Here is a 21,834-nt window from a genome sequence, read left to right as displayed (position 1 = left end):
TGTAAATTCTGTCTCTTATGTGATACCACTGACCAAACAATCATAGTTGTATGATAGTACATAGTTGTAATCATTGTACTACATGGTTTAAACAGCTCCATATTAGATCCATAAAGTCATTTCAGGACCATAGACAGCTTTAAAGATTCACTGAGGCCAGATTTTCTTCTTTTTTTTTAATCTCCACTATAAAATCCCAACCATGTTTTAGTTGTTTCATTCAATTTACCTCAGAGACATTGTTAAACAACTAAATAATTTAGTTGTTTAGTTGTACAATTATTGTAAGCGATGCATGTGTAGTGTTAAGCTGCAGTACAATACTGACTAATAGTTGTGAGGAGTCATAAGTTACAGAAATCTTCTAATGGGTTGGCAATTACAGACTTGTGTATTAGCATGAATAAAGGAAGATAGGCCAAAAAGTCCAGCAGATCTAAGGGGGGAATGTGCTGGATCTCCATTCTCATGACTGCCTCCTGCTCCAGACAGATGCCCCCAGCCTTTAACTCTAGAATCACCTGTTCTGGGCTGATATACATCTGCTGGGATGTCCCGTCACCTGTCTGCTCCTCTAGAAGAAATAGGAACAGCTTCTGCATGATAACAACACACACAACGTTGTAAGTGGATTAGGATGTTTATGCAGATATGAGTGTACACAACTGTCAGAGTGCAAGCCACGGAGTCAGACTGGCTTCAGATTACATTGGCCTTGTTTGAGTGCACCTGTTTGCACAGTTAATGCAGTCCGTCCAGGTAATTATTGTTGGGGGAGGGAATAATCCCTCAAGCAATCATCCCATTCTCCTCGCTACGCTGCTGTTAACAGCCCTATCCCTAACAGCTCTATAATTACACAGCCTGCCTACCTGGCCAGGGGTTCGCCTCGCACACCCGCGGCCAATGGCTTTCATGTTGCTCTAACTCTAAGTGGCTGGTGTGGTGCGGAGGCAGGACGAACACCTCAGTAAATGTCCAGGTGGAGGGACAGAACAGGTCTATTTGAGAGGTTCTGTATGTCTGAGGCTGATTACAGGGCTGGGCGGACTGGACAGCATGTTCGCTGCTGGGGACTTTAATGAGATTAGTGCCATGCTAATCTATGAAAAGGGAAAAGCACCCTTTTTTTTCTTTTTTTCTAACTGGCTCACTTCCCTCATTTCAATGCACAAGTGTTGAGTGGTTGACATAAAAAATACAAAGCATGCTTTGGAATTGCACTTCAAAGTTTCCACCAGGACCTATCTGTTGTAATATTCCACACAGATAAAGAAAATATGTTTAAAAAAAGTAATATTTTCAACCATTAGAATAAATTGAATAAATACACAATTCAGGGTATTACCTTGGCCTTGAAGAGCTTAACTTCCAGAGAGCGAAAATCTATATTACTGATAAGGGAGCGCATAAAGTCACTGATGAAGAAGGAAAAGAAAAAAACATTATAAAAACAGACAACAAGAAATGTTGTTGCCTTTGTACAAATTAAAATATTCTGTGACATTCTTGAAAGAGACTAATGAGAACATAGGCCGTGTGTTTTTGGCGGGTTTATCCAATCCAGCATGATGGTAAAGTGTTCTGAGTCTATTGTGGTTGCTCACAGTGGCAAAACAATGCATGGGTACACAGACATATCCCGCCATAGTAACGGTGAAACTGCACACATTTGGGGAGTGGGGATGACAAGGCAGGGTGTGCAGGGTTTGTTAGAGAAGGAGGGCAAGCAGAAAACAGGGCTGGGCTAGGGCTACAGGGATTTCTATCCTCAAACCAATAGAACTAGGTCTACTTAGATAATTAGACGAGGACACAGCTCTCTCGTCCAGCGTGTGGCATAGGCACCGTTGTCCCCTCTATAACGAGCACCCAGTGTTAATGAGCCCCCCACCCACAGTGGGCTGAATGACCTGTTACTGCAAAGAATGGGCAAGCGTTAGGCCATTGAGTGCAGTCCACGCCTGAGTGGCCCTGTGCTGAGATTGGCCCTTGTCTGCAAACCATAATGCGGGCAGGGGCTTGATGGAGATGAAAAAAGACAGAGCAGCTAATGATCATTAATTGCACTTGGTTTGCAGTAAAAGAGTCCAAATGCTGGTAAGCTAGGGAGACTGGCGTGATAATAGTTAGCATAAACGAGGGTCAGAGTCTGGTGATGGACATTGAGGAGGATAATAGTAGCCTAACCCATTTTCTATTGTCATAACTCATGTGGAACCCTGCTGAGACCAAAACAGCCAACTTTTTGTTTACGTAATGCCCAAAGTTTTGGACTAACCAATGCATACAATTGTAAAGCAACTCTGAGTATCTATAAAAGCACTACAAGAAAATTGCTTATCATATTGTAGAGACAGGTTAACTGAAGCTGGATGTGTTGGGAGGCACAAACGGGCAAAATCAAGGTTTATAAAAGGCACAGACAGTAGCCATAGAAAAAAGGAACAGTGTTTAAAAGAAGTGCTAAAGTCATGGGATGTGGGCGACCATTGTGATCTTAAAATACAAGGAATATAAATCTGGGATAGAGCGTCTTACATGATACGAAAGACTGATTGTGTGATTACTGTTACTGCTCATTTTTAATCTTGGATTAGAGACAACAGGATTTACTGAAACAGGTAATAGGATCAATTCAGTTGAGGCAGGTGGCAGAAGGATGCTATTGTCTTGAGAAAAAAAGGGGGCATTATGGATGCAACCTCAAGACTTTATCTGAATTATAAAACAGACTTTTATGGAAGAAGTTTAATGTGAACATTCATTATCATTACTATAATTGGCTCTATATAGAGCCGACACCATGGCTGTTCAGCCCCAGTCAGTCTAAAGCACAACACAAAGGAGTGGCCGTAAATCTGAGGACCCATGACCCGACTCTGCAATGACTGAGAGGGAGCTCTCACTTTGGGGCTTGGCCAACGAGAGTGGGCCTTGACCCTCACAGACCTCCGGAGGAGGGTGGCTGCACCAACTCCTGTGTGTGCAGAATCATAAACCCTCAGGCATGATACAGCTCTGTGTGTGGGAATCTGCAGCATGTGGGTACCCATACACTGACACTGTGATAAAGGCTACAGACAACCAGGGCAATAGTTTGCATGAGTAATGAGTGGGACAGTAAATTAATTAATGTGTTTATCATGTTCTGTTGATCACTCACTCCATGGTGGCTATCTTTTGAGCCAGACTGGCAATCACGGCAAACAGCCTGAGGTCCACAAGCCCATCAGTGACCCTGAAGTCCACCGTCTCCAGAATCTGAAACACAGCAACATATCACTTTTCTTACCCATGTTCATGTTTGTAGGTTTTTGAAGCAATTTCTATAAAGGACAAACCCTGTAAACATAGATTTCTTCCTCTTCAGACAGTAGCTCAGGGGGGATAATGCTTTTCAATGCACACAGAACTTGAAGACAAGATATGTATCCATCCCCATCACCATCTTCCTTAAATATGCATGGAAGAAAATATAAAGTGTGAGACAAACAGAAACATCATCAGGAAACTAGATGAAATGCATTGCATTGGTCAAACTGAAAAAACTCACTTCTTCAAAAGCTCTTTTGTACTCAGCCAGCCTTTCCTGATTAAAAATGCAATATTTTGCCAAAAAGTCAACTGTACAGAAAAATAATATCAATATTAATATTAATAATAAAAGTTGTGTGTCATATTATTTTCATATTACTGCTTCGGCTAAAACGATATACAGGATAACTCAAAGCAGTTGGCCAGCAATGTGTGTGAAGAGAAATGTAGTTAGAAAAGAGAAATGCAGAAATGTTTAATGCGTAAATACAACGTAGATGCTTACGTTTAGCAAAGCACTTCCATGAATATTTCATTAAGCAAATTTGGAAAGGCTAGACAAGGAATAGGGGGAGGGAAGTAGTGGGGGCTTTTAAGCTGCTGCCACTTCAATCTAGAAAATGAGAATGAGTCTACTGAATAATGGGAGCATTCATTTGGTGTGGAGAAGAAAGAAGAGCAACAGTGTTTATATCAGGCTGGACCTCTGGGGTTTCTCTGAAATAGCAGGGGGCAGTTCAGATCTGCCATTTATCAGCTTATGCCTAATCAAAACCAGCCATTCTGTGGCCTCATCTTTTCACATGCAAAATATTACATTGAAATCTAGTCAACTTTACTTGTTAAAGCATGATTGATCAAAAAACGTGTGAGCTGGCTTTGCACATCTGTTTGCAAATTTCTTCACAAGCTATAGCATCGAGAGTTACCATTCTCTACTTGAACAGGGATTTTGGCCTATTCTTGAGACATGAACATTTACATTTATCCAACATGGATCAGACACAGCAATCTGCTGAAGTGAAACGCGAGGCGAGGTGAATAAAACCACAAGCAGGCTGAGGATCAGGGATAGCCACCTGCAGCAGCTCAAGTAGTGGACTGAATGTCAAATAAGAATTTGAATATTATAACAAGATGCAGTCTCTACAAAGTCAAATGAGAAAGAGCAAAAGAGATTCAAATTGTCCTAATCACAACACGTTTCTGCGTGCACATCCAGTTATTCCAGTGTGACTCTTTTATTTTTTGTATTTAAGAGAATTCACTAACAAAAGTAAGACTGCTGATGGAAAACAGATCAAAATTTGATTTGAGTATGTTAAGACACAGTGGTAGGGGAGGCCATGGGTCTGTGGCTGTAGGGTGCACCACGTCCACAGGACAATAGGTGCAGTGGAGTGAGAGATTGAGGGAGGAAGCAAAGGCGGGCAGAACTGAGGGACAAAGCAGGCAGTAAAGCCTCCTGCCTGATAGCCTTATCTGATTCCACTCCAGCGCTTGATGGCTTTTTTCACCACGCCTTTAAAGCGCACAGGTTGAGCCTTTAGTGTGAAGCCTAGCAGAAAATGTTAATCAAGACGGGGCCTGTGTGGCGAAAGGCGAGAGTCATTCCGCTCAGGCCATAATCTGTAATGAGACCAAGGCGATTCAGTTGCAATTGAGAGAGGAAGAATAGGGGTATGATGATGATGATGAGCAGGGAGGGTCTCTCTTTCACCAGCGTTTGTTTTTCAGTTTTGTTCCTTTTCTTTTACAGAGTCAAGACCTGGGCAATGGTGGCAGGCTGCAAACAGCCAGGTCACAACTCATTTAACACGCACTTGGAAGTAATTTTCCATGTCTGCAGCTGACAGATGAAAAAACACACCGAGCGCTCTTCTGACAAATATTGTTACTGGGTTGTGCATGATTTATACCCCCCGCTGCAGACACTGAGTCTCCATGTCAAACATATCACTAGTATGAAAAAATACATTATGAAACAGTAAAATATGTGAACAAAATACATATAAAAGTATGTTAATGTTTAACAGTATTGTATGCAATTTTTACAAACAAACAACAAATAAACACAAAAAACAAAAGTGATTAGTGACACTGGAATGTTGCTAGGTCCTGTCCACACAGAGATCTATTGTTAAACTCTTGTTTCCATTTTTGTGTTCCAGCACTGGATAGTGTCCCATAATTTCTTAAACAAAGGTCATATTGAAAAGCACAGAGTGACCCCCTTTTTAATAGCAGGAGAATGGCAGGGCAACATGGCCCATATATACAGCTCCAAAACAAGTGAAAGGATTTAGAGCAAACTGATATTCCTCCCCCACCCGGGTGATCTGTAAGTTGGCGTATGATATGAGGCAAAAATTAAAATCAATAGTCAATCATGGCACACATTGAATAGTCATTTCACACAATTAGAATTTGTACAGACTGTAAATTTAACAGAACAAAAAATAATCTTTAATTCAACTTTTTAGTACTACTTTTAAAATGTCCTATAGTTACTGACAAGCTGGAGTGACTTTTTTGAGGATGCACATAGCGTCCTCACAATACAGTTCCTTTATGTAATGCATGTTTGCTCAGCCTTTGGTATTGAATACTTCTATGTGTTTACAATCGGTCCACAAAGACTAGGCAGACAAACAGCTCACCTATTGATGTACGGCAGTGCGCCTACTGTATTCAGGGGAGAAAAAAGAGCGGTAACAAGGGAGTGAGCAAAGTAAATCTGTCAAAGAGTCTATTATACGACGTACAAACAGAGCACTGCCCCACAATGGACTTATTAATGGCAGCATGTCAAGGACCGGAGGGCAATAATAGCAGATGATTTTGCTTTGTGAGGTTATCTCTGGAGATCTGGTGCTGCACACAGCAGATGATTTTAAAGCTTGTTTGGGAGTGTTTATGGCACGCTCAGGGAGCGTGTGTTGAGGTTTGAGGCTGCTGCGTGTGTCTTTGTTTACCGCGGCTCAACCCACTCCTTCTGGTGTTGACCTTGCACCCTCAGGCTTTTGTAAAAGGTGAAGGGCTTGAGTCTATCTTTTTCGAAACAGGGTAATGCAAGATTAAATATCCTTAAAGGCGGTATGGACGATTTTTCGGCGATTTGGGAACGCAGGCGGAAGTGCGCATGCGCACTCCCCGTGCGGACTGATACAACACACACGTGCGTTTGTTTATTAGCGCAACGGAGCGCATCGCATCGCTCGTCTCCCGTTGATTTCTGTCCACTTCTGCGTCAGCTCGAACTGTCTTTCTCCGTCTTCATTTTGCCCCGTTCACTGAGGGAACTATATTATGATAGATCCATGCGCTTAGACACGCCTGACGCGGCTGCAGGTGAGCGATAGGTGCGTTTTATGATTGTTACGTGGCAGGACAAATGATTTATCCACGCCACGAGGAAATATGACAAAAAAATTGCTGAAAAAAATCGTCCATACCACCTTTAAGCATATGTGTATATATATATATATATATATATATATATATATATATATATATATATATATATATATATATATATTATATAGATAGATATCTGTATATCTGTTTGTAAAACAAATGCTGAAATGTAACAGCATTTATTCAAAATGAAATCCAAGATCTTAAACAGTATGATTGGTGTCCTACAGGGCAGCATATTTGGACCTTGCAAATTTTCTGAATAATTATTATGTTCAGATTGTGTATTTTAATTCCCATCCTGATTTAAACATTATAAATAAAAAACTTTCCTCTGATCTGATCAGTTGAACTTTCACTGATCCAGGAAACCATAATTTTCTCTGATGAGAAACTTTATTTGTCAGCCACTTATAAATACTAGGAGTGCTCTTGGACTCGAATCAAAACTACAGAGAGTAGACTCAAAATCTGGCTCAATGACCCCACCAATAATATGCTGGGCCTGAAACTAGACTTTGCGGCAGAACCTTTGTAAATCCATTGGAGGCTTCCTGATTGGGTTCATCACTGCACAGTGCTGTCCACATGTAATGAACTGACATTCAAAAACAATATAAAAACAAGGCCATTTTAAAAAGCCAAACAGACTTTTCATGGCTGAAGGCTAAATTTGTCGTCACTCACTGTGAACACAGAACAGGAATCTACATGTATTAATGTATTTTAATATCATTCCTTGTATGAAAATATAAGCCTTAATTTCAATTTAAATTTAACAAATCTAAAAGGCCGTGAAAATGATTTTATGAAGCAGAACAATTTGAAAACCCAGCAGTCTCATCAAAAGCTCTAGACCTCAGGCTAACAGCTCTCATCCTTAAATACACATTGTAAACTCCTATTATGGCTATTGGCTGAGAACATGGCAGTCACTGCTGATGGATGACAACCACAGAGTGTCACTGAGTTGAATGGTCGTACAGGAAGTTATAGAAAGCTGTGTATGGGAAGGGGCTTCTCTGTTTTGAGAGCACTTTGGCCAGTGTTGGGCAAAACCAATTACGACAAGTTGGTCCTTTCACCACCTAATGAGCAGCAACAAGAGGGCACATTTAAACAATGACCCACAGAAAAAAATAAAGGCAAAACAATGAGTCACGATGAGTGTTTGTCAGCACTCTTTATAATAGACACATTTAGTCTAATATGAGGTTATCTGAAGATTACACACCATTCTCAAAAGTAGATGAATATACTAAAGCTGCTTCATTCACTTGAATGGGATAGAAAGGTACAGGCTGCCCAATAATCAGAACAATACAAGGTAGCTCTCTCACAGATGAACTCTGACCCTAATGACCTCTGGGAAAGGTCAGCTCTTTAACGTTGACCTTAGGTGAATATGGTGATTTTTGGAGCCATGTGCCCCCACAATCTCTGAAAGTTCTGAGGGAGAAAAGAAATCAGGTGCGTGAAACTGGGGAAAGTGTGCCCAGCATGCTTCAGAAACATACCATAATGTGGGTATTACAGCAATGAGTGGTCAAAATCATTTATCTTGACATTGTTTACAAGAATATTTGGATTAAATGTTACAATGCCTTGGTCATGTACATGTTTTTGTGAATGTGCTTTGTGTATCTCACTGAACTTACAGTCTTCAAAGTTGGCATGACCTTTGCTTATTGACTGGTGAGGTGCGTCATCCTGTAGTTTGGAAAGCATTTTGAGGGCCTTCGTTTTTCTCTGCTCCCGCTTCCTGTCTCGGTCTTCTTCACTTCTTTCTATTGTTAGACATCTCTCCTCCTCCTCTTCAGCAAACCCTGAATAATTTGACGGCTGCTCAAACGGGGCCACCTCATGCCTCAAAGATCCTGAAACAGTGGATTCAAACAGTATAGTATTTAGTCCTATAGGGATCTAAAATACAACCTCCGTCTTGTAAAACAAACACACATTTAAAAACAAAAGAAGCTTTTAGCACAAAACACTTCCGACAACTGCAAATCCTTTTATCAGGCCTAATTCTCTTTCATTGTTCTGTTAAAGGCTAGAGAGTTACCTTTCAGTGCCTGGGATGTTCTACAGTCATGATATTAAACTTATATTAACTCCATAGAGACAAGCAGGAAAAGCCATCAGGCCAAGTTCCCGATAAGGTCTGTGGAGAGGCAACCCCGCTTACCCTAAGAATTCATATTTTTCAGTGTATTTTAAGGCATTGAACCCATTGGTAATTGAAGAAATGCAAGATGGGTCAGTTTAATGCTATACTGTGGCATATTCCTGGTAAAGAAATAACCAGGAAGACAAGCAGGTGACAGATTCTAAACCAGAAAAGTTACACCGTGCACCTTTAAAAGTGCATTGTAAATAGAGTTACTCATAAAAGTTTGGTTTGGAGAAGAACTATTGGGCAGTGACAATACAATTCTGAATGTGTTGACGTGAATTCATTTATTTTGTTGCCTGGTGTAAAAGGGTCAGCCACAGAGATGGATGGAGCGACGTCTCATTTGACAGGCTGTCTTCCACCACACTGCATAACACAGGCCATAGAGATGGTCACAAAATACACAAAATAATTTATCTTGATGATCTACCTTTTTTTTTCAGTAGCATATTAATCATGTGTCATGGTTTTTATATGCAAAACAAACAACTGTCCTTTATACTGTGGTCCTTTATAAATATATTCACACCAAATTAAAAGAATGAATATCTCAATCATCCCATAAAACCATATTCACTGAAATTGTACTTTTCTTGGGGAGTAATAGTATTGTAACATTGCTATGTACATGGAACTAGACAAACTAAATAATTGAAATCAACAATAAAGAATGTTATTGTGGAAATGGTAGACTGGTTTTGCATTTCCCAGGAGGTCATTTGCCGTCATGTAGCTACCGGTAGATAGATAGATAGACAATATTTTATTGTCAAATCTAGGATCTGAAATTTGTCTTGCATTAAAATAGCGGCTTCGTCACCCAAACACAATGACATTAAAGACAAACAGAACATACTGGACATCTAACAAAAACAAAACACAACACTGTCTACTCGCATTAAGACAACAGTGATGTTTATGTGTATTTGTGTAGATTAAGCTCCTGGTTTAGTTTGGATAATTTGTTAATCAATCAACGAGAGATGTCATTTGAGAAAGCTGCTTTTGGGAGGGCACAGACCAATGCCATAATCACATGCAAACTAAAGCTCAACAGTAAGTAAATGTCACAAAGAGAGGATGTTTCAGAATTGCCCCCAAAACATAGGGGAAAAGTAGCCTTTGTCCGCATCCCCCAACCACACTTCTTGGGGGTTGTAATATGTTTAATGATTACTGGTCACTTCAGGCTTCAGCGTCTGAACAGAACTGATAGCTGGATTTAGCTGTGAGAGGCCAAGTAAAAGCTCTACACCAATTTACAAATAGGCCACCAGATATAATACAGATGTAGAATCTGCCCAAACACAGAATGGCCTTCAGCATCCAGGGCACCAGGCTGAAACAAGAAGGTTGGACTTATCAGTTTTTTTTTGCATGTTTGAGAAAGGGATGAGCATCGGCAACACAATAAGAGCACCAGGCCTATTCACAGATGCCACCCAGAGCCTTTACTTCTCTATCTCCCCAAAGAATAGAGGAATCAAGCAGTGTGCATAAAAGGGAAAATCCTCACCAAATTATTATTCATGGGCAAGGGATTTTTCTTTCAGGGTCCCTTTATGGAAGGCTCTCTTGACACGTCATTCCAGCCTTGACAAGTGCCAATCAAAGAGCTTGAGTTCAGTTTTTTTAGGGGAAACTTGGATAAACTGTGGATATTTGATGGATTTGGGATACAATGGCTAGTGCTTCCACACTGCAAATGGCTTAGAGACAATAGTGGCATGGCTACTCTGACAGTGTGTGGTCCTCTGGGGGCAAACGATCCCTGTTCACTACATGACTAATCTCTGCTAGCAACATCGTCGTGTTTCCCTGGTATAATCTGTGCTGTATCCTCCGTCCAGCTAAACAAGCTGCAAGGGTCAGTTCAGATTAGTGCTCCTTGCAGCCCAGTAGAACGACATTCATTTATATACTAACATCTTCAGTAACAGCTGAATGCTAAATACTATGAATATATTTAAAAGTAGAGTGAAGCAAAGGGACAAAGCTGGACAAAGATCTACTTTGTGAGTTTTGCGGAAGCTCCATCAACATAGGTCTTAGTTTGTTGTTTTTTATTAATTGTTTTTTTAAAAGCACTTTTTAACATGTATTATCAACATACTGCATATTTAAATGTATTCAAACTGCCCAAGTGAATCACTCTCGTAGCTGTTCTGATCCTTAAAGAATACCAGCACAGTCTAAAATGTTATTATTACCTTTATTAGAAAATATTTTACCCTTCTATTGTCTTACAATCTAAATAACTAAATTCATTTAAAATGTTTTGTAACAACAAAATTATGAAATAGGAATGAATATCTCAATCCTTAAAGCTGGTTTGTCAGAGTATATCTTGGTGCTGAGTCATAATGGGGTCATTTCATCCATTACGAGGAGTCACTCTGAAGGTCAGAACCCTTACACCTCTGGAGGAACTGAATCTCACCTTTTCACACAAAGACATGCCACACACTGGGTGTCTTTTAGAGCCTGATGGAGCGGGTTTGACCTCTCTGTGCCCCGGTGCTGACCTGCTCCTCCCCCAGAGTGACCATGCCTTTGGCCTCCAAAAGGTTAAAGCACACAGCATCAGCGGGATGTTCTTGTGACATCTTCTTTAGACTTTGCAGGACTCAAACAGAGTTGTAAAACAGTGACAACCGTTAAATGGCTCTTAGATGTGCTAAAGGGAATATGCGGGTGATATATACTAGTCTACTAGTAGACTAGTATAAGTGGGTCCCTTTGTTGTCTATTTATACTGACAGAGAATACGCTGAGCGTACTAGTTTTTGTTTGATGTGACTAGGCCCAGTAATTACAGAGGTACAAACCATAAACCAACAAAGGTCAACCAATCTGTAATCTGACAATTAAATAGCAAATTCTATCATATAATTCCGACTGTCTCCATCTTAATTTGAAACAATAGAAATGTTTGTATGATGTGATGTCATGTAACACAACCTATAGCAAGAACTGGGAATTACATGAATAAAAAGAGGATTGCCCTGAGGCGTATCATTTTTCAAGTGATTGATGGCATTAAAGCTGCCTGTAGGAATACTGCGGAGAATGGACCATTAGCCTTATAGCACGATGAATGACAGTGGACAAATGAGCCACTAGTGACAGATGTGGTCAAATGAAGGTGGCAGGAAATGCAGTTTGGACTGACGTGGCTCCACGAGTCTGTGTAGTTACAGTACTTTCCTTTCAGAATGATGCCAGTTTGCCAGTGGTTTGTACTATAAATGGTAAAAACTACCTAAAGCAGCACTTATGAATGTACACAAGCGGCCACACAGGTAAAGATGATACGGCAAACCAGCTGGCCCGAGCAAGGATTAGTGGGCTTAGGTGTACCGGAGACAAGCGTACGCCAAACACTATACTGACAGCAGAGAGACAATGGGTCCTAATAAAGCTGAAAGAGTGGGCTTTTATAGGATCAGAACTTAATGATGAAGAGGGACCCTTGCATTGATTAATTATAGTTTTAAGTTGCTTTAAGTTGGCACAGTGTACCAAGCACTTAACCACGGGCAGATATTCATCACACTGTGGGGACTAAAATACACTTCGACAATTCGTGGGGACTGCCTCCCTCATGGGAACAAAAAACAGGACATCCCATGACACAAATTCATATCAACAGAATTTTAAGTTAAGATGTGGAGAAAAAAGGTTGAGGTTATGGTAAAGGTCAGGTGTTTAGTGTCAGTCTCCAGGAAATTAATGTAAGTCAACATTATGTCCTCAAACAGCTTGAAAACCAAACATTTATGATTGTGTGTGTGTGTGTGGGCCTGTGGGGTTTGTGTGTTTTCAATACCTAGACTGGAGTTGCATTGTGAGTCAGAGGATTTAAATATATTGTATGAAGGGCTTGGGTCAATGATCCATGAGCAAGATGATCCAGAACATTGTTCCATGTCATCCTAAAAAATAAAAAAATAGAATAGAAAATAATAAATATATAGATACATTTTTTAAAAGGAAAATAATATGGCAATGTTAATCTAGAAAAATGATATTACTACACAATTTACAACAACTGACGTGTTGCTTCATTGACGAGTATTATGTAAATAGATGTTTGACTTGACTCTGAGCACTCTAGCTCTTCATTGTAGCTTGGCATAATTGCAAAGGGCTTAAGATGCTCATTCAAGCTTTTCAAACACCCAAACACCCACACATGCGCTCTCTCTCTCTCTCTCTCTCTCTCTCTCTCTCTCTCTCTCTCTCTCTCTCTCTCTGATTTGTCATAAAGGGGAGATTAATCGTAGATCATTTAGAGCACCTGCATCCATTCCACTGGAGCCCAGCATGCACAAGCCCTGTTTACCCCCTGACCCCTCACCCGACAGCCCCTGCCTGAACCTGGTATTGGTGCATCCTCCAAAAGAATCCCACAGAATCCCACAGGGACATTTAGCCCCTTGTGACACAGCAATGAGCTGGGTGCCGTACAGTCCTGCCCCCCTTCGCATGGAGCCGATGACTGATTAACCACACACCTGCTGCACGCCGTGTGTCCTCTGTTATATTGTGCCGCAATTATCAACAACAATTTGCTCGGACAAACTGGAACAACAGTTATAAATGCATGTTGGCTCAAGTTTGTAAATGGGGTCTTTTGTACGGAATGGAAGCTCTCTGTGCCGGCTCTGGAGTTATTGTCCAATAGTAGTTGAACTCTTAATAGTCCAATGTTTGCTTACAACAGAGAAGGGGGAGACCAAACAACTTCACAAGGGTTAGCTGCACTTACCAGTTTGTTTTGATGGGCTTTCCCCGTGGAGCCACACTTTTCAGAGATGCTGCCAGCTGTGAGGGGCCTCCAAACACCTGACAAACACACAGAACATTGCTTAAAGCAAAAGGCAGAGGAAGCAATTGTGCTCACGCAAGGATTCATGCAGGTGACGCTGGTTCTCGTTGTGTACTTAAATGTCAACCCTGCTACACATTTTCATGCGCTCTTTGTGTTTGGCTCTGTGTGCTCAGATATGACTAATGTTGTGTATTAGCTCCAATTATGGCTCCTAATCTCAAAGCAAATAGTGTCAGAAATGGACCAATAAAGCTCAGAGGAGCACCTGTCTACAGAAGCGTGCCAGGTGCAAACATTATTGTGGAAACACTGAAAGAGGCAATATACACTTTAGCGGGGGGGGGGGAAGTTTAAGATTTATTATTTTCTTTATGTTAGTATTTGTGGCAAAAAAAAAAAGAATGTCCCCTTTTATAGAATAAGATAATCTTCTCCCATAGGAAGAATTTGTCCTGGGAGTCACAGGCTTTAACAATACTGATACAAAGAAGTGTTGTTATTCGGTACATTATTCATTGTACCGATTTTTACATATATATGCTGCACATGTTATGGTCACTCACATCTCAAAACAGTTATACACATAAGCGTGTAAGGGTCAGCTAATCTCCGTTGCAATGGGTTTAAACAAATAATGTGGAAATCCTTAATACTTTTCTTGCACACTCTCCTAGTTTCCTGCCCCATGTTTTGTTTGTCCTGTATCTAGCGCTTACTTCTAAGACTTAAGCTATCAGTGCTGGACTTTCCCTGGTTAATGATGTACCAGTTTGATCTCTGCTAAAATGAGGCATTATGATGTTCCTACAAAGTTGTAGCCTGAGCTGCCACACCTTTGGGGGACATTTGTTATTATGTCATGTAGCAGTGAGTGATGCAGAGACAAGTGGAGGTATAATGGATCTCACAGCAGGAGAGTTGGTCGAGTATCATGTGTGCTGCTGCTGACATGTACACACCTGTCTATGTGACGGTTGTTGCTTATCACACGATCTGTTTCAAACTGTCAGAAAGATTTGACAAAGCTGGAGATTCCCGCTGAGATATCCTATCAGTGATACGGAATACGCCAATGATCAAATGACTCACAACATCTTGGATGGTGATCAATTTGTAAACTGTACCAACAAAACAAACAGATTTTTATTTCAATAAATTATCTTGATGAACAAATTCTGTGTGAACTTCTATGTCTGAAAAGTTTTACAGGGAGAAGTTTCTCTAAATACATTGAAAGCTTGTTCAAAGTTACCATTACATAAGTCATTACCATTGATCATCTCCAGATCAGGGTAGTTGTCCATAGATATCAGGTCTTCATCCAAACTAAAAGGACTTGCAGCATATGTCTCTTGGCGGTTCAGTAGAAGTAACTGGACACGAGACAGTGAGCCCAGATTCCCAGAGTCACAGCCCACAGTGAGCAGTGTCAGGCCCGGAGACAGAACATCTGAGAAACCAGAAATTAAAAAAGATCATCTTAGGATCTACACTACCTGTTTCCCCCAAAACTAATACAATCAGGAAAAAATGAATTCAAATGTGTATTTAATTTTTTCCCCCTTCTTTTCATTTTCATTTAGCACTCACATTTATTCTATTTAACCACCTTTGCGTTCTGTTTATGGTCAGTCTATAGGTTCTTTGATGAGGGTCCCAATATAGTTCTCTACGGGTATACATAGACCCCCTAAGGCCCCAAAGTTCTCCTTGTCACACCCAATTAAAAGCGGATCAGCATCCAGCACAGTGCCCATGCAAATCCTAGAGCCCACGCTGCTTGGCGTTGAGCTGCCGTTCGAGGGGATTTTATCCTGCCAGTCCATGTTTCAGAAAAGAAATCGGCACTTACAGGTGCACACACTTTGCACAAGTGATACAGGGGGAGTTTATATGTTGGTTTACTGATGTCAGTAAGATAATCTCATCGAGAGGAAGTTGAATAGTTGTCTTTGCTGATACATGAGTCTTTGTGTGGAAATCCCAGGAATAACTGAAAGTTTAGAAGAATGTAGGACCCACTTTCTTTTAGCCAGGTATTACTTTGCAATTAGCTAAATGTAGCCAAAGCACTGAATGACACTTAGCTAACACAGACATAGTTAACTATTGACTAATCTGTGATTAAAACATTAGAAACCTACTTACCATCCACTCACACGTCAGACAGCTACCTCTGGACCACACACATCTTTATATAATTGTAAGTGTGGCAGTGTTCTGGGCTTGTCTACAAAAATGAGTTAGTGCAATTTCCTGTTTTCATTCGCCTTTAGACCATACACATGTTGACATTAATCTGAGATAAAAGTTAATCAAATCCTGGACTAAATCCTGATGGTTGCTATAGCAGTGTTTCGACTACCACCTCTGGGCAAAGGTCAGCCGGGTCAGATGCAGACAGAGGTCAAGCTAGCAGGTTAAACACCTTGTCAGGGATTAGCGAGCAGCGAGGGAGGTGGCTCATGTCGCTCTGTGGCTCACTCAAACACCTCAGGACACACACTATCTGGCCCAGGCATGCACGCACAACACAATTATTCAGCCTTTGTTGGCCAACATCAGCTGAAACAATGAACCTGTCGTGAGTGCTCTGGCTAAGCCTTACGTCTATACAGCGCACAAGTCACAGGGAAAGAAAAAGGATAAAGAATGAGTACAAGGAACAAGCAAATATAACCAAACCACACTTAAAAAATTGCATAACAAGACAATTAAATAGGCTACCTCCATTTTTGGAAGGGCAGTGTGACGATTCAGAGAGCTGGTCCATGGAAGAACAGGAGGCTGACAAAGGGGCAATAGCATCCAATTCATCAAAAACTTGAGACTGACTGCAACTCAGCTCAGAGGAGTAAGAGGCTGCAGTGCTGCATCGATCTACAGCAAACAGGAGTGAATTTTAAAATGTAACATCAGATAAGCCAAAAAACTTGTTGTCTCTGTTAGCAACATTAATTTGAGGTTTTAAATTCACATTCTTCTGCCTCTGTGATAGCACCCTCAGGTATGTCATGTGAGGAAAACACATATAATAAACATATGAGCAATCACTGGTTATCTTTCCTCGAGCCATCCAAGCATTAGTTTTACTCTGCCAGGTTTGGAAAACAAGGGATTAACAAGTGACACGGTCTCTTCAAGTGTCGTGTTTTGTCATGATCCTGAAAAGAAGTTGTCAGGGCTTTTCACACATTAGAAAGCAGAACAGCGTGGACCAGAAAAGGCATAATATATACAGAGGATTCAATGGCAGAAAGGGCAAGCACAGTTGCTTTCAGAGGCCACATAGACAAGAATCAGTGCACGGAGCCACATTTTATGCTGTCAAGTACGAGGACAACAAATACCAATGTGTTTATGTGCACTTGAGCGGCCCTCCGCTACACTCAAAAGCACAATAGAAAGACTTGACTTGACACTTCAAAGCATATGGCTGCTGTCACTCTGAGCTGAACAGGGCTGCACTGGCTCAATTTTTCAGGGAGGTTAGGGGTGACTGTGGGAGGTCGCTGCATTTGATATGTCAGACTCAGAGAAGCACAAAACTTCCTCTGTCTGTCTATTTCCCTGGTTTTATCGCCTGGAGCCAAAGGCCACAGTGGGCCAGGACAGTGCCCTGCATCACAAAAAAAGACACCATTCTCAGAGATGTCGGAGGAGACAGCAGAACATAATTTCAATTCTACAGAACATCTGTGAATTTTCACAAAAGCAGAAATTTGTGAGGAAAAAACAATGATTGAAAAATTGTGAAGCTAAAGGTAATGATGTTGTGTCTTTAAGGAGACAGAGCTTGAATCCAGCATTTGCCCCTTGTAGCAGTGAATCACAGCAAACAGTAGATGTCTGTGATACTATAGTCAGGAGAAAATCTCTTTACAATTTACACATTGTTTGCTTTCTTTCATAAGGTTTCTGAAGGAGTCAGATGTCATTGGCCCCATCCTTTATCCGCATTCAGAATGGTAAATTAGCAGCCGCAGGAAAGCCGCAGAGGTATTCTATTGTATTTTCCCGGCTCAATGTTTTGCCATCAGTGAGCGGTGGTCAGAGTAGATTTATGAGCATCGGCTGCACGTCTGCCTCTGAGCCCACAAAAAGAACAGGCATGGGGCAAGCGCCTCTGAGAGACAGCACACGAGGCAGGGATCCCAAGTCCTATTGTTGGGACCCCAGGCCTTTGAACAGGGAATCAAATGGTAGCAGCTTTTCATTTTCTAAAGATGTTTTTTCTGTTTTTAAAGTAGTCTGCATCATTAGATTGTGCATTAAACCTGACTGCAGAAGAACATAATATGAACATATATCATATTTGAATTTTTTAGTCTTGTTTCCTCTTTGATTGTAGAAAATACGATAATTGGATTGGTGATGGTTCTGTGGTTCAGATTTGGGCATAAAATGGACTCAGAGACAGTTTGAATCGATTAAAGCTTCAAGGCATTGACTAAATCAGCTCGAATCACAGACATGAGCACTCGCTCGGGACTAGATACACCCGAGGACCTCTGAGTTTGCTGAAATACAGTAGGTATGCCGCAGTACTGAGTCATTACCGGCCCATCTCTAATCTGCCATTTTGGGGCAAAGTCCTTGAAAAGGTTGTTTACCAACAGCTCACAGATTTCCTCTTAATAAACAACTCTTTTGATGTTTTTCAGTCAGGTTTTAGACCTCATCACAGCACTGAGAGTGCTCTTGTCAAGGTGACAAATGACATCCGCCTGAACACTGACACGGGCAAAGCCTCAGTCTTAATTCTGTTAGATCTGAGTGCTGCTTTTGACACTGTCGATCATGGGATCCTCTTACAGAGACTAGAGGACTGGGTGGGCATCACTGGCACTGCCCTAAACTGGTTAAGGTCCTATCTGGAAGACAGGAAGTACTTTGTTGAAATTGGTAGCTGTGTCTCAGACCACATGACCCTGACCTGTGGAGTGCCCCAAGGGTCAGTCCTGGGTCCCCTTCTGTTCAACCTCTACATGCTGCCGTTAGGTCAGTTGATACGCAGTGAAAATGTGTCCTATCACAATTATGCAGACGACACTCAGATCTATGTTTCACTGTCGGCAGGTGACTATGGACCAGTAGATTCACTCTGTCACTGCATCCAACAGATCAGTGTGTGGATGCAAAACAACTTTCTCCAGCTGAACTCAGACAAGACTGAAATAATCGTTTTTGGCCCACAGAAACAAAGAGAAAGTGTTAGTGGTCACCTCCAGAGTCTCGCTCTAAAACCTACAAACCAAATTAGAAATCTGGGGGTAATAATGGACTCAGACTTGAACTTTAATATCCACATCAAATCAATAACATCAGCAGCTTTTTACCATCTAAAAAACATTGCCAAAATCAAAAATATAGTGTCAAAACCAGACTTGGAGAGACTTATCCATGCGTTTGTCTCCAGTAGATTAGACTACTGTAATGGCCTGCTCACTGGTCTCTCCAAACGAGTTGTAAAACAGCTGCAGTACATCCAGAACGCTGCTGCTCGGGTCCTGACTAGAACCAGGAAGTATGATCACATTAGTCCTGTTCTCAGGTCTCTGCACTGGCTCCTGTGGCTCAGAGAATAGACTTTAAAGCAGCTCTGCTTGTGTACAAGTCTCTCCATGGCCTAGCACCAAAGTACATATTGGATATGTTAGAGCCATATGAACCATCTCGGACTCTGAGGACCTCAGGGACCGGCCTCCTGCTGGTGCCAGAGTCAGAACTAAACATGGGCCGGCCTCCTGCTGGTGCCAGAGTCAGGACTAAACATGGACCGGCCTCCTGCTGGTGCCAGAGTCAGGACTAAACATGGACCAGCCTCCTGCTGGTGCCAGAGTCAGGACTAAACATGGACCAGCCTCCTGCTGGTGCCAGAGTCAGGACTAAACATGGACCGGCCTCCAGCTGGTCCAGAGTCAGGACTAAACATGGACCGGCCTCCTGCTGGTGCCAGAGTCAGGACTAAACATGGAGAATCTGTCTTTCAGTTTTGTTCAGCTAAAATCTCGAACAGTCTTCCTGAAGATGTGAGACAGGATTCTACTCTGACAATGTTCAAATCTAAGCTAAAAACAGTTTTGTTTAGCTGCGCATATGACTGAAAGGATTTTTTCTTTGCACTCTTCTCTTTTGTTTGTGATTTTATTAGTTTAGACAATCAGTTGGATTGATAATTTTTAATTTAGTAAATTTTATTGTATTTCTGTTTCTGTAATTTCTTTGTGATTTTAATGCATTTTTCCTGCTGTGTGAAGCACTTTGAATTGCCTTGTGTATGAAATGTGCTCTACAAATAAACTTGCCTTGCCTTGCCTTGCCTGCCATATATATTATTATGGAAGCCACACAGTGTATTTTTGTTATTAGGTGGATATCCTGCAATGTCTGGTCAAGTAATGAAATGTATGCAGAGCCGTGCAGACAGGAAGCTATGGGTAACAGCTTATAGACGGGTGACATTCTTACCTTGGATTATTGCGATGGGAGGCAGGGCGGGCCACAGAGCCCCTAGACGACTAACGGGGCGAGAGGGAGTCCGATTTAAGGACGCGTCTGCTGAGGGCATCAGGGGACTTGGAGGGCAGGAGGACTTTGCACTGACTGGGACTGAAATGTTGTGCCCAGAGGCGGTCTTATGACAAAGCTCAAATTGTGTTTCTTCATAGGGACACTTCAATTTACTATCTGCCTCATCACCTTTAGGTTCAGGCTCAGTCACAGGTGAAGTCTGGGGGAGAGAGGGAGCTTTTGTTGGACCATTGGGCTTTGGAGAGATTAGAGAATGGCTGGATTGGTTAGCTGGAGAAAAGAGAGGTAATGATGCATGGCGGGGGGGCACAGGTGTATGCAGCACACGTGAAGAATGAACTGGTGGAGAACAAATGATGCCCTCTGGACCTGTGCTCCAGGATTCAGCTGTTTAAAGTGAGAAATGAAATTAGAGGGCAGCACAATGGGCAAAACACACAATTATCACCATCAATTAGAGTTAATTATTGTGTTTATTTAGATATTGCTTTCACGTTTTTCAGCGAAAGTGAAAATGTACCATTGTTAATTGACACAACATAATTAAAGGCTAAGTTGTAAACATTGTACACATATCCCTTTAATCTGTCTTTTACCTGAGGTTCTTCCAGACATGAAGCTGCTTCTTCCGGTCATCAGATCCAGACTGGGGCTCAATAGGCTGGAGGAAGGACAACTTAGGTCTGAACGAGAGCCTAACGAAAGGCTGTCAGGGGACTGTGGAGACTCTGGTTCAGGAGGACTGTTAGACAACTTCAACACTGAGTTTGTGTTGCTTATGTCGGATACAGGTGTTTTACTCTTCCCAAAAGTGTCTTCCAGCGTAGCGGAGAAGTTCTGGGGGCTTAGCGGAGTGCTTGGTGTAGCAACCTCCGGAGGTCTTTCGTGATGGGGGTTAATTCTGTCGTGAGGTTTTGGTATGATCCTGGGCAGTGGTGTAGTCGAAAAGAGAGACGGACCAGGAGCGACTGCAGCACATTGTCCCGGCACCGGATCATGGTGGAAGTCAACGTACTTCTTGTGTGCCTTTAGGTCTAAATGTCCTACAATTAAAATCACATGGTCGAAACTAAACATTGTAAACAAAATGATCCAATGTTTTGTATAAAGAATGTCTCTTTCTTTGCTAACAGTGAAGAATATGAAAAACCTTCAGCTCACCCACCACCCATATTATATACAATTAGTTTATACTGTAAATGGTCTAAGTGCATTAGTAATAATAATCAGAATGAAATGTAAAGAATACAAGTAAAGAAGTATTTGTTTTCTTTATTCTTCTTTACATTGTGTCATTATTTTCCTCAGCTCAAGTGGGCACCGGGTCCTGCTGAGTGAAAGAGACGCTCACAAAAGCAGCGAGACATGGCCCACTGGAACAGCTGCATGTTTCACACCACAGACACGAGGGAAGCTGCTCTAAATGCACACACAACATGATTTTCTACGCCTTACACTTCTTACTCTTACTTACATGTTATCATCACTCAGTAGAACAACATTAGCAGTTTAAGAACATGTGAATCTATGAAACTTACTGAATCTTCTGGACCAA

General features: G+C 41.5%; 1 protein-coding gene across 1 annotated transcript; it reads right to left on the bottom strand.

Moving 5' to 3' along the window:
- Nucleotides 1-297: 297 nt before the first annotated feature.
- On the bottom strand, nt 298-21,083 carry LOC140367282 (uncharacterized). Its single transcript, XM_072453670.1, has 12 exons — nt 20,876-21,083; nt 20,217-20,666; nt 16,473-16,625; nt 15,016-15,195; nt 13,683-13,759; nt 12,741-12,846; nt 8,394-8,612; nt 3,557-3,627; nt 3,345-3,455; nt 3,167-3,264; nt 1,349-1,418; nt 298-596 (listed from the first exon to the last, which is right to left on the bottom strand). The coding sequence occupies exons 1-12, from the start codon at nt 20,913-20,915 to the stop codon at nt 345-347; spliced, it is 1,827 nt and encodes a 608-aa protein (XP_072309771.1). The 5' UTR covers nt 20,916-21,083; the 3' UTR covers nt 298-344.
- Between the last annotated feature and the right edge of the window lie 751 nt (nt 21,084-21,834).

Source organism: Eucyclogobius newberryi, unplaced genomic scaffold (assembly GCF_026437365.1).
Source record: "Eucyclogobius newberryi isolate DKJ021-1_F unplaced genomic scaffold, fEucNew1.0.hap1 SCAF_2, whole genome shotgun sequence".
Lineage (NCBI taxonomy): Eukaryota > Metazoa > Chordata > Actinopteri > Gobiiformes > Gobiidae > Eucyclogobius > Eucyclogobius newberryi.
Note: the sequence above shows the minus strand (reverse complement) of the source record. Positions and strands in the feature narration are given on the sequence as shown.

What these genes read in the sequence shown, in the direction of transcription:
- LOC140367282 (XM_072453670.1), bottom strand. Translation starts at nt 20,915, where the DNA reads ATGACCGGAAGAAGCAGCTTCATGTCTGGAAGAACCTCAG. An exon ending in CATGTCTGGAAGAACCTCAG is followed by an intron (nt 20,667 to 20,875) that starts GTAAAAGACAGA and finishes CACTTTAAACAG; the next exon opens with CTGAATCCTGGAGCACAGGT. An exon ending in CAAAAGATAGCCACCATGGA is followed by an intron (nt 1,419 to 3,166) that starts GTGAGTGATCAA and finishes CTTCTTCATCAG; the next exon opens with TGACTTTATGCGCTCCCTTA.